General features: G+C 34.6%; 1 protein-coding gene across 1 annotated transcript in view; it reads left to right on the top strand.

Moving 5' to 3' along the window:
* Positions 1-14,165, top strand: part of LOC102808882 (tyrosine-protein phosphatase Lar-like) — a 130,767-nt gene that overhangs the window by 109,973 nt on the left and 6,629 nt on the right. Inside the window, exons 9-19 of the mRNA XM_078012118.2 lie at positions 1,547-1,629; positions 1,821-1,959; positions 3,223-3,321; positions 3,472-3,625; positions 4,757-4,905; positions 7,536-7,718; positions 8,193-8,384; positions 8,710-9,015; positions 10,120-10,198; positions 10,534-10,766; positions 12,950-13,095. Of these exons, the coding sequence (XP_077868244.1) occupies positions 1,547-1,629; positions 1,821-1,959; positions 3,223-3,321; positions 3,472-3,625; positions 4,757-4,905; positions 7,536-7,718; positions 8,193-8,384; positions 8,710-9,015; positions 10,120-10,198; positions 10,534-10,766; positions 12,950-13,095 (1,763 nt within the window). The remainder of the gene's footprint in view (positions 1-1,546; positions 1,630-1,820; positions 1,960-3,222; positions 3,322-3,471; positions 3,626-4,756; positions 4,906-7,535; positions 7,719-8,192; positions 8,385-8,709; positions 9,016-10,119; positions 10,199-10,533; positions 10,767-12,949; positions 13,096-14,165) is intronic.

Raw genomic sequence — 14,165 nt, 5'->3', positions numbered from 1 at the left:
TGAATGGAACTGTGTAATAACTGAAATTAAGTATTATGTCTTATTAGTAACGGTACTCTACACCTGAGACTTTAATAACACGATATATCACTGAAAATAATTATAAGTACATGTATATGAATATTTATAAGTATATGAATATTTATATGTATATGAATATTTATAAGTATATGAATATTTATATGTACATGTATTTATAAGTATATGAAGAGAAGACAGGCTTTATAATGAATATGTCTACCAACAATGTTGTCATAAAAAATAATATTATTCGATATCACTTTTATATTAGATGTTTTACCTTTTCTCCACCAGTTCCCTCTTTTCTTCACAAAATAGTCTCATTTGTAGTCTGCAGGTTTCTTCAGAAAAAATAGCCTAATTTTTTTAGGGAAAACTGAAAATTACCTCAAATGTTGTCTGTTGGCTCCAAAATTAGGTGTTTATTTCCAGAAATATTGAAGAATATAAAAAAAAAGTGCAGAAGAATTTGGGCAAGAAAATCTGGTGGTGAAACATAATACTAGTACTGTACGTACTATCAAGGATAAAAACATTGTCACTTTATTACAATAAGATCACCGATAAATTTTACACTGCATTAAGGAAACTTATTACTACTATCGGTACTACCGTAAAATCTGTATTAGAAGCAACATCTCTAATATAAGTCGCACCCATTTCTTTTGAACAATTTAGAACCAAACATTTACCATTCCTCATATGTGTAGATGCTCTAATAGAAGCCGCATCCCCTCTGTTGCATTGTATCATTTTAATAGAAGCCGCTGCTTCTAATACAGATTTCACAGTCCAACACTGTAGTGTTTATACTGGCTTCTTTTAAGAATATGGAATTATTACTTTCTCAGAAAATACTGCTTTGTATTTAACTGTTGCTGTATATACATGTAGTAAATACTGTTTAACCCTACTGTGTTTTAAAGAATATGCAATGGCAAATATGAGAATGATACTTTTACTTGGTGGTGTTAACATGGGAAAAAAATGATTTTACTTATTTTGTGAAAAGTTACTTTGGCGTTCAAAGATTTTATGTAAAAAGAGTATAGTGTATACACTATACTCTCAACCTAATATCTAACATAAACACTAACTGAGCAAGAAAGATTTTAAATATTTCTTTGTTTGTTTGCACATGACATCTCACACTGTTAAATACTCATCTATTGTATCAACATCCTCTCTATAAGGTGTATCTTTAGGTATACAGTTATCTTGGGGGGCTATAGGCATGAAAATCAAAAAAGGCATGGAAGTGACATGCCCAATCAGATGCCTTTGGAAATATTCTCAATATTTTAAGTTTTTTTTTTTTTTAAATTGGATACTCTATACTAATTTTCAAGCCCTTTAAGTTAATTGTTCTTGTTTGAGTCGTACACATGGGTGACTTGCAGCAAAAGCTGTATTAAGAAATACACTGTACATGAGTTATGAATAAACATCTAGACTTTAGACTCTATAGAAGTATCACATACAATTACTTGAATTTTTATTTCTTAGTTTCTTTTCTTTTTTTCAGCGCCAACGGAGGGTGTAAAGTTATATCTTTCTCAAGAAATCCCCCGGGATAACAACAAACGTGATGTCATCATATCATGGACAGTAAGCATGAAATATTGTGAAAAATATGCATTTGCGTTCAAATTACAGTTAATTGTGCAAAAAGCCAAAAATAAAAGACTGATAGATGCAAAGTATATTAATATTACAGAAGATTAAACTCCCTGGGATGACAGTTAGGGCACATAATAGAGTTCAATTGTAGTCATTGACGATCATTTGTGTCATTTCAGCCACCGTCACCAAGAAACAGTAATGGCGTTATCACAAGTTACCACATTTCTGTGAAACAGGAAAATCATGATAATCCAATGAACGATGCAATGAATGTAGTAGTTCCAGCAAATAATGACACTGAATACACTATCATAGGTATGGATTGAATAAATCTGATTAAAATTAGATCTTATTCATTGTTAAAAAAAAAAAAAAAAAAAATTTTTCATAGTTGTCATATTTTTTTTAAATTTATTTGATATTCTTAAATCTGTTTGTTTTAATTTCCTGACTGTGAGCGTTCAAAGATCTGAACAACCTCTATAGAAGATCTTGTTTGTGTGATCTAAAATAACCAGATTAGTCAACCAATCAGCGAAAACTTTGTATACAGCGAACATGCCATTTGTGTGTAAGCATTGAAGTCCAATCATGACTGTATATAAAGCCTTCTCTGATTGGTTATTAAAGCTTTTGTGAGTTTAACAAGATCATCCTATTGAGGTTGCTCAGATCTTTTGGCTTATGCAAAGTAATTGAAAAAATAGCCTCATCAACAAACGACGATATGCATGTATGCTTTACATACATGTACAGGTCAGAGTTCGTTATAGTACAATTATCTATGTTTATCTATATCTACATTTTCAGTTGATTCAATTCATGAAATTGGGTAATTGCTCCTCATTTTTGTTTTATTTCATCTCATTGAATATCGCTGGATTAGCGAACATTTTAGTCATGTCTGGAATGACAACCTTTTCCTCAGTGATCCCATGACAAATGCACCACATTGAGGTCTGTTTCATTTTCAATAACTTGTTAGTTCCTGTTCTAACAAAGTTGAAAGGAGACTTATAATTCGCTCTCTGTTCATCCATCCATAGTTATATCTCACAACCCTGTGGACCAAATCTGTTCACTCTTTGCATGTGCCTAATGCTTTATCTGGGACTGGTTTACTGATTTAAATCAAGATGGTTGACTGACAGCAATTTTGTTTTTTTGAAATTGCGGTATCTAATGCATGCTTTGTTGCATGCTTTTTTGTTCAAATTATACATGTACATGTTTGTGATGATTTGTTTTGCAGTTGCATCAAAAATGGCCAACTAGAAGCCATTCCAAGGCTTAGGAATCATTTTCATTTATATTTGTTCAGATCAAAAATGGCCAACCGGCGGCCATCTTACTTTTTGACCATACTATTATTATGTCAAAACGTATCTTTGACATGGGTTTTTCTCTTCAAATTGTACCATATACTTCGAATTTGGAAGAGTAATTTAATACATCTACCGGTAATTTCTGTTGATTCTCAATTACTAACTATGCATATTACTTACATTTTTTGGCATGAATAACATTTCCCCTAATTCCAACGGGGACTATGCCATTAACAATGACTTGTTCTTCTAGGGCTGGATAAATATATATCATACTATGTGTCTGTGATGGCTATCAATAATGCTGGCACTTCACCTCTCTCAGGAATTCGTATTGTTGATAAAACAACGGGTAAGGTGCCTTGCCATAATACTTTTAATATTCGTCCATATAACTATATAATATGCAAAGTGGTCACATGCTTAAATTTGCATCAATGTGATAAGATAGATGCAGTTATGCATATATTAGTTTACCTAGCATGTTGTGTCTATAACACAGCTCCTGGAGAACCGAAGATAAAGGATGTGAAATCTATTTCTGAAGACACAATTGCTATATCTTGGGAAGAGCCTGACAGACCAAATGGTGCTATCAAGAATTATGTCTTGTCCTATGCTGCTAGTCCACTCATTGGTGGAGAACATCAACAGTGGTAAGTTGCATTCTGGGTAATTATGTCTTGTCCTATGCTGCTAGTCCACTCATTGGTGGAGAACATCAACAGTGGTAGGTTGCATTCTGGGTAATTATGTCTTGTCCTATGCTGCTAGTCCAACCATTGGTGGAGAACATCAACAGTGGTAAGTTGCATTCTGGGTAATTACGTTTTGTCCTATGCTGCTAGTCCACTCATTGGTGGAGAACATCAACAGTGGTAAGTTGCATTCTGGGTAATTATGTCTTGTCCTATGCTGTTAGTCCAACCATTGGTGGAGAACATCAACAGTGGTAAGTTGCATTCTGGGTAATTATGTCTTGTCCTATGCTGCTAGTCCAACTATTGGTGGAGAACATCAACAGTGGTAAGTTGCATTCTGGGTAATTATGTCTTGTCCTATGCTGCTAGTCTAACCATTGTGGAGAACATCAACAGTGGTAAGTTGCATTCTGGGTAATTATGTCTTGTCATATGCTGCTAGTCCACTCATTGGTGGAGAACATCAACAGCAGTAAGTTGCATTCTGGGTAATTATGTCTTGTCCAATTCTGCTAGTCCAACCATTGGTGGAGAACATCAACAGTGGTAAGTTGCATTCTGGTAATTATGTCTTGTCCTATGCTGCTAGTCCAACCTTTGGTGGAGAACAACAACAGTGGTAAGTTGCATTCTGGGTAATTATGTCTCGTCCAATTCTGCTAGTCCAAGCATTGGTGGAGAATATCAATTCAATTTTGTTTCAATTCTTTGTATCATTTCTCTGACATGCCTTGACCAATTTCATACAGAGACGAGACTTACTGCTTTATATACAATTTGTTTTTCGTTTACTTCATTTACATTTGACCAACGGGCAGCCACATTTGTTTTTCAGGCATATGTGAGCCTATTACATTCAAACGTGTCAGTGACATCACTTTTGATGCAGTTCTAGTGCATTCATTTTCTTTTGGGATTCCATCCAAATGACCGACTGGTAGCCATTTTTTTTTCATTATTACATGTCCTACCCAATTTGCTAAAACAAAAATTTTTTTTTTTTTTAAACTGTCATGGTTAGTACATATTCACTTCAATCAAGTTTTGATTTTTATGACAATATTTAAAATTGCATTTGTATTCCAGGCATCGTATCACAGTCAACAGTTCAGTATTCTATTATGAAGTAAGCAACCTGAAAAGTTCTGTTCGATATGAATTCAAAATACAAGCTAAGAATAGTGTGGGTTTTGGTGGTAATTCACACACCGTTACAATGTACACCAAGGAGTCAGGTAAGATATACATAGTGTCTGTGTCTAGACTGTCATTAGATATTAAAAATGATCCCGTTACATGTGTTCCTTTAACTCTTTGAGTGCCAATCGTTTTAAATCAAGATATTATTGTGTGCAAATAACGCCGAATAAACGGCAAGGTAAAGACTATGTCTAATTATAGTAAATACGTACTGCGTGCGTGACTCGAACCGGCGCTCGCGTACGGCACCTAATCGCCTAGCTTAACGCTACTACACGTCTTCCCCTCGGCCACCGGGCATCCCCAATAAAGGATGCTTAATAACCGAGCTTATTACGTGCAGAGAACGTGAAACCCGTCCACGCGATACGCGCCACACAGCATGGCCAGAATGCGGCAAAGGCCTTCAGATCTGGCTGTAGTAGGATGGTGAAAGTAATGGTACAGCATTTTAACAGTGAATAAGTACTGAGAAATAATTTTTAAACTCATAGTTGCTGTCGACATAGGAAGTAAAGTAAGCAAATAACGCCGAATAAACGGCAAGGTAAAGACTATGTCTAATTATAGTAAATACGTACTGCGTGCGTGACTCGAACCGGCGCTCGCGTACGGCACCTAATCGCCTAGCTTAACGCTACTACACGTCTTCCCCTCGGCCACCGGGCATCCCCAATAAAGGATGCTTAATAACCGAGCTTATTACGTGCAGAGAACGTGAAACCCGTCCACGCGATACGCGCCACACAGCATGGCCAGAATGCGGCAAAGGCCTTCAGATCTGGCTGTAGTAGGATGGTGAAAGTAATGGTACAGCATTTTAACAGTGAATAAGTACTGAGAAATAATTTTTAAACTCATAGTTGCTGTCGACATAGGAAGTAAAGTAAGCAAATAACGCCGAATAAACGGCAAGGTAAAGACTATGTCTAATTATAGTAAATACGTACTGCGTGCGTGACTCGAACCGGCGCTCGCGTACGGCACCTAGGCAGCTAGGCGATTAGGTGCCGTACGCGAGCGCCGGTTCGAGTCACGCACGCAGTACGTATTTACTATAATTAGACATAGTCTTTACCTTGCCGTTTATTCGGCGTTATTTGCTTACTTTACTTCCTATGTCGACAGCAACTATGAGTTTAAAAATTATTTCTCAGTACTTATTCACTGTTAAAATGCTGTACCATTACTTTCACCATCCTACTACAGCCAGATCTGAAGGCCTTTGCCGCATTCTGGCCATGCTGTGTGGCGCGTATCGCGTGGACGGGTTTCACGTTCTCTGCACGTAATAAGCTCGGTTATTAAGCATCCTTTATTGGGGATGCCCGGTGGCCGAGGGGAAGACGTGTAGTAGCGTTAAGCTAGGCGATTAGGTGCCGTACGCGAGCGCCGGTTCGAGTCACGCACGCAGTACGTATTTACTATAATTAGACATAGTCTTTACCTTGCCGTTTATTCGGCGTTATTTGCTTACTTTACTTCCTATGTCGACAGCAACTATGAGTTTAAAAATTATTTCTCAGTACTTATTCACTGTTAAAATGCTGTACCATTACTTTCACCATCCTACTACAGCCAGATCTGAAGGCCTTTGCCGCATTCTGGCCATGCTGTGTGGCGCGTATCGCGTGGACGGGTTTCACGTTCTCTGCACGTAATAAGCTCGGTTATTAAGCATCCTTTATTGGGGATGCCCGGTGGCCGAGGGGAAGACGTGTAGTAGCGTTAAGCTAGGCGATTAGGTGCCGTACGCGAGCGCCGGTTCGAGTCACGCACGCAGTACGTATTTACTATAATTAGACATAGTCTTTACCTTGCCGTTTATTCGGCGTTATTTGCTTACTTTACTTCCTATGTCGACAGCAACTATGAGTTTAAGATATTATTGTGCATTTGGTTCAAAGTTATCTACTGTAAAAGGCTTAATTATTCACTGGGTTTTAATTTTGCTTATTTCACTGACTGGAAAATGCACTAAATTAAAACCCAGTGAATATGTCAAATTGTTTGCCCATATTACCATGAATTGCAAACCTCATACTTATCCAATAAATTTTATAATACCCAGTCTTTTGATAAATTTATAAACTTGTTACTTCTCAAAATTCGGACATTTTATAACCACTGGCTGCATACATCTTTCATGCATTAAAACTTAGGAACGAGATATGTGATTTTATTTATAATAATATTCTTCTTGTACATGTATTTTTATTTGATGGCTGATGGCCTTGAATTTGTAACTAAAGACCATTGATTACGCTTGATAACAAAACATGGCTCTCAAATGGGAAATCAACATGCCAGTAAAATGTTGGCCAGCTCAAAGTCTTGCAAATCTCAGGTTAACAAGACACACTTACTGTATTTGGATTGCACCTAAAGAAATCACTGGCGGCCATATTTATTTTTAAATGCAGTTTCAGATCCATATACTTGTATCTGACAATGACTTCATGTTGTTTTTTGTTTTTTTTTGGTTTTATCACCCTTATACTCAAGATGGTGACCATTTTATTGTTTACCATAAATAATTTCTACCTTTGTTTATTATATTCAAGTCCATTTTTACATCAAGACAGCTGTTATTATATGAAGTATTGATCTCTATGTAGTATTCTATTTCAAATTATGTTACTTACAATTACTTTTGTGTTTGTAGAACCGAATGGTCCTGCAACCAATTTAACTCTGCATTCTATAGAGACTAATCCGCACAGTTTATCAGCCAGTTGGATCCCTCCATGCCTTGATGATAGAAATGGAATTATCCGGGGCTATATCATCAAATATTGCCCTCATGTCACGAATGGTAACATCTCTGGTCAGAAATACCCATGTAAAAGTATGTACTTTTTGTGTCTTGCAATGCATGCTTATATTTTTTTTAATTGTCCTGCTATGCCTGTCTTACTGGTACTTGCAGTTTGAAAGGTATAGATGAAGATTATATATTCGTTATTTTGACAAGGATTTGTTTTACTTTTTTGTTATACCGGTAGTGTTCTGTTACAAAATAACAAAATATTCCAAAATTACAAAATATGCACAGTACGGAACAGTGATCTCTTATACGAATTGATTAATGTGACCTTGGAGTATGTGGGTACCCAGAACTGAGCAAGATGATGATTCATGACCTTTTTTTTTTTCAATCGTGTCATCTTGGAAATATTGCATAATTGGAATTCTCATTTCCTTAAATAAAGTGGGATGCAGTTACCCATGGATACTGCCAAATTTCAGCACACTGTAATTTATGGAAAATACGATGAAATAAGCATAATAACGATAAATAAACATGTTGTTTTCCCGTTAGATGAGACAATATCTCAAGTTAACTATACTGTACTCAATCCTGAATCATTGGAATCCAGTGCATCCACTTGTCACTATGACATCACTAATCTACGTCCAAATACGGAGTATGCAGTGTGGGTTTTGCCGTTTAATAATAAAGGTCTAGGAAGCGAGGCAACAAATATTGTGACTACAAGAACCAGCGAAGGACGTAAGCATTGTCTTTTATTTCAACCTGCTTTATTAATATTAACCAATTATTTCGTATATATTTTATATTGCATGTGTTCGAATGTACAGTGCAGTATGCATAGTATCGGGTGCATATGGAATGCATGTGATTGCGACAACCACCTTAGTTACATTCGATATTATAAAATTATTAAATATTTTACTATTCCTAACCAGTGGTATGAAATTTCATATATTTTTGGTTATGAATGAAACATGATGATTCATTGAGTGTTCTTCAAACATTAGATGAACTGCAGTTTATAGCTAATATATTCTTGTTTCCTGTTTCTTTTTCCTTGTAGCACCTGAAGGTGTACCTGTGAATTTGCAAGTACAAATTGTGACTGCTTCAAAACTTGCTATTATGTGGGAACCGCCAAAAGAACCGAATGCTGTCATTACTTACTACGACATCACAGTAGTCCCATTGAATAGTTCCAACTGTCCCACAATAGATATGCAATCCACAGCATATACTGTCACATTCTCAGATCTATGTGGGTTTGAGATGTACAAGGTGATGGTGAAGGCTTGCAGTGAATCCAAGATACCAACAGGACCATGTGGCAACCATTCATCACCGATATATGTAAGAACTGAGATTGGAGGTGGGTTTTCTTTCTTTTTGTTATTTAAATATACATGTACTGTGAAATACTTTATTTTCGCTTGGAATTCATTTTCGCTATTTTCGCTGAAGCAACGATTCAGTGAAAATAAAATCCAGTGAATATACCGTTTTTCCTATATTTCACATTTAACTCGTCAGAAATCAGTGAAAAAAAAAATTCCATGCAAAACACCCAAAAACATATTGTATCGAAAATCAATTCCAGCCAAAATAAAGTATTTTACAGTAATGTGTCTTTCCCTTCAGTATCTGTATTATTGTAGTGTGACACACTGGTGTCTACTTTGTTTCTATGACCATTCAGGATAACCATCGCATTATTTTTTGCTGATATCTTATTTAACTATAAACAGACATTGACAACCGTTAGAGTGCACTATACCTACTTGTCAAATTGAATCGATTAGACAGTTTCTGAACATTTGATTCATGCTCCATATCGCAACACTTTAATTAATATGCGCATGTTGTTATTATGTTAATATTATTTTTATGTTTTTGCACGATGTTATTAATGGAAACAACACAATCATAATACGAGACAACAAAACAGAAATAATATCTCAATCCCAAAAAATGAACACAACAATCGGTACATTTTCAATATCTCATTTAGGTCCAAAATTATGGAACAGTCTACCCATTACATTGAGAATGTAAAATAAATTAATTTTTAAAATTAAAATATAAGAAAAGCTATTATTAGAATATTTGAAAAGATTGTTTATATATTTTACATATTATCAGTATTATTAAAATTTGGTATGTCGTTTTTCCTTCTTTTATTTGTTTTACTATTTCAGTGTCTAATGTCACTATAATATTTAATTTTTATAAAAACATGTACAAGGGATCTGACTCGATTAGCTCTGTAGATATTTCAGGTTCCTTTTACTCATGACAATTTTCATTACAACAGTGTTTATAAATATTCATATGTGTAACAAATATGGGTAAAGAAATAAATTATTATTATTATTACTTTGTTTAATTGGTAACCTTGACAATGGCTTTGATTTCTGGAGCTTATGATTAGACAGTTGTCTGAATGGAGGTTCATATTTGTTGTTGTTTGTTACAGCTCCTGGTATTCCTAGGAATGTTATCGCTGCCGCTGAAGATTCCTCTACTATTGAAATTGTGTGGTCTCCCCCAGAACGGTAAATGTTATTAACATGTTTATTTTAAAGATGGTTGTATTTGGGACTGGATTTTTTAAAACTTTTAAATATTCTTTGTGATTGGCTGTTTCAAATTATGAAGAAGGGAAAATTGGGATATCTGAAAACTTTTTTTTGAAAGACGACCTTTCACTCTGCAAATTTTTAGTGCTTTTAAAAATATGCACAATATTACTAGTTAGCATCATTCATCATTTAAATAGTATGCATGTACAAAGTTTCATTTTTTTTTGAGCGAACTTCTAAATAATGATGAAAATTAGCTTTCAAGTCAACTAAATTTTACTATAAAATTACTGTATTTTGTCTTGCAGACTTAATGGTCCTCTAACTGACATGACATACCAAGTATCCTGCTGGAATAAGATCAATTCTGAACCTGTTATACTTATTGTGGAAAGTAATGAAACCAGGATACGAGCAGACTGTGATAACATTAATGAAGGTGTACCAGGCATTTGTACTGTGCAAGCAATCAGTGCTGAGGGACAGGCAGGAGCTGTCGTGAATGTGGAACCTGAACCACTTGTATGCTATAATCCTGAAGGTAAACCTACATTACAGTAAACCTACATTGATAAAATGGACTGGTCTATATTTCTTGTGGCTGGTCTTTGTTTTGGTATCACGCGAAGTTCTCAGATAAGAGTAGTTCCCTTTGTTTCGATGAATTTCCAGATTGTATAATACATGTACCGGGAAATTGTAGTTGTAGTACCCCGGTAATTGTACTAGGAAACAAGGTTCAATTTTTTTTTTAAAGGGTATTTTGTAGGTTTTTTATCTAAAATTTAAACAGTGCTGTCTTTCTGATTTTGTCACGGAATAAGAAAGTTTTTAAATTTTTAATTCTCTGAACACTATAATTATTCCCACCACCATTTTGGTGCTAAATACTGTCAAAATTGTATGCATTTTTGGGAATTGATATGTTAATTTTGGCTCAAATAAATATATTTTATGTTGTCTTGCAAGTCTTATGCAAGTCTTGATCAAATTGTTTTGGAAAAATTGGAAAATTATATTTAAGGGTTAATCAGGTTGTTCACAGCAACCTAAATATTTAAAAAAAAATATTTTCTTATCATATTAGACATGCAACATTAAAAACAATTAGCTTTTCATTTGTGTTGAAACTAGACATGGGTAGGACAGAGTTTAACATTTGAATATGACTGATTAATCAACTATTAAAACCAGCTGTCAAAAATCATCTTTGATAATTAGCATTATTATACAGCTTGGCGTAATTTTGCGGTATTGAATAGGGTATTTTCATCCTACCATATTAGGAAATGTTGAATTCAAAATTTTGAACGATTATATGCACATGAGCATCCTCTAATAATAATAAAAAACAAACATGGCTGCCTCCAGGGTTTGACCGGACTCACACAAAGAAATTTGCTAAATCTGTTCTAACTGTTTTGGATTTCGGCATTCCCATGATGTGTTCCTTGGAGGTGTATAATAATAAGGTTATTTATTACGAGGATACTGCAAAGTATGCACAAAGACAGTAGGCGGTCGCATCAACATCCGTTGTGCGTCGGTCGATACTCTCGCTGTACTGTCTTCGTGCATACTTTGCAGTATCCTCGTAATAAGTGCATAATATATTTTAATTGTTAATTACATGCACTAAACTACTACGAAATTGCAACTTTAATAGCTGTTGCTAACAAATGAAAAAGCTGTTTTCTGAATTTGAACTGAAAACTTGCACAATCTAAAGACAAAGTTCGGCACAGATACAATATAATTAGAATAACTCTGTTGTTCTATCTGCTATGTTGAAATCTGTTGTTTTTATTTATTTATAGAAACACTGAACCGCAATTTCGTTGTACCAAAAACGAAACTTCCTCAATTCGTAGAATTGAAGTGAGTGAGGGGGTGGGTATGTGCGTGGGTGGTTGGGTTTTTTTGCTTTGAATGATGGATGTATGATTTTAAGTCAAACCAATTCATAAAATGTGATTGTTTTTCATCTCTTATATTAGATATTTGTAGCTTCATGATTATTGGAATAAAAACAGGCAGCATAAATTTGCAAAGCTAATTGTCATATTAATTTATAGTGAAAATTGATTTTAAGAAAAGGTCAAATAACTCGCTTTCTTGCTTACGAGTATGTTGTAGCTTAACATGACCTTTCAACCTGTGACTACACAATAAGATGGGAGGCTATGTTAAATTGTTTGTTGATTTACCCTTTTGTGACTTCTTCTTGAAAACCACAACTATATGTACCTTGGGTAAACCTCTCTTAGATTTGTTCATTAAGTGATGACATCTTAAATTCTATAATTCTGATGAATATTCTTTTCATTTTTGGTAAAAAGTGATATTTTTGACTTTTTCTTGAAAATCGCAAGTCCGATGGCTTTGATACTATACAGATAGGTACCAGATTTGTTCATTTCATGACGATATTTTCAATCCTCTAATTGAACTGTGCATTGCTAAAAGAGAGGCTGCATGTTTTTATTGAAATTGTTGGCAATACACACTGGGTACAAAAATTACATTTGAAAATGGTTATATGCACTTTCTGTTCCCACCAGATGTTGTAGTAGAAGTATTTGCAATGTAGAAATTGTAGAATTTGTCAGACAATAATGATAGCAAAAGAAAGATCAACCTGATTCTAAGATTATTTTCCCTGCCTATCTTTGTTTTCTTGTTTTGTTGGGCACAATCTACAATCTAATTAATTGTATTTTCCAGTTCTGCCTTACATCTTGACGCCAATTGGTATAGTGGTCTTTTTGGTTCTACTGGGAGTTGTGATAAAACTATTTTGTATATATGCAAAGAAAAAGGAAATTGATTATCAAGTTCCAAAGTTAGACCATACCTGGAAGGAAATGCCGGTAAGACGATTATGGTTGTAACTTGTTTTAGTGTTTTTACCACCAGTCTTTCTCCAACATTTTTCTGCTTTTTTTTTTTTTAAATATTTCTGGTAATGAACCCTAATTTTGTAGCCAACAGACAAAATTCGAGTTAATTTTCGTTTTTTACTCTAAACATTTGGCTATTTTTGTCCAAATATTCTGAAGGAAAGTGCAGAATATAAAAGGGAATATTTTGTGAATTTGTTATGAAAAGAGGGAACTGGTTGTGAAAAGGTTAGTGTTTTTACTCTGACAGGAAATAATATAGAGGAAATAAAAATTTATTATAAATATTTGTAAATACAATAATTGAATCAAAAGCTAGTAGTGAGTGCAGTTGCACCACTGTGAGTATTCTTTGATAACTTGTATTGTTAATTGGCGTTCATGCGAATGTGCATATGAATGATTGGTGTCATAGCACGTTCAAATGCCAAGTGATGATACAACACAAACAAACACAAAATATTTGCCTTTGGCTGTATAGACTGACACACTGTGATGTAATATTTGCCACCCAGCATGCACCTTTCTGGCACATTTGCTCTAACATTGCCCATAAGTTATTTTATTAACATATTCTTTCACCTTCGTATTGGAACAACCATTTACTGCCCGTAAGGTAAACCTGGGCCATCTCTTATTACCGATAACAAATGTTAAATATGATGATGTGCAGTATTTTATTAATAGTCAGAAAAGACATTTACATTTACATACAATTTAAATCAAGTACTTTCAAACAAGGACATACAACAAAGAAATAATAAAAATTACTTGAATTACTGATTTCATTCACTTTGCACACAAATAATTTCATACAAGTGCACATAATGCAATTTAAGATGGCTGAAAGGCGGCCATTTTAGTTCTAAAAATTCATCAAAATCAGTCATGTATGAACATATTCCATCAGATTGAAAATGGCCGACTGGCATCCATATTGCATAATGCAGTTCCAGGGTCATATCTCTGACATGTTTTAACTGATCATATTCAAGCTTTACATATACATCACACATCATGTAATATATAAGCACATGTAT

The sequence above is a fragment of the Saccoglossus kowalevskii genome, chromosome 9, assembly GCF_978046115.1.
Source record: "Saccoglossus kowalevskii chromosome 9, keSacKowa6.1, whole genome shotgun sequence".
NCBI lineage: Eukaryota > Metazoa > Hemichordata > Enteropneusta > Harrimaniidae > Saccoglossus > Saccoglossus kowalevskii.
This window is presented reverse-complemented; position numbering and strand designations above follow the sequence as displayed.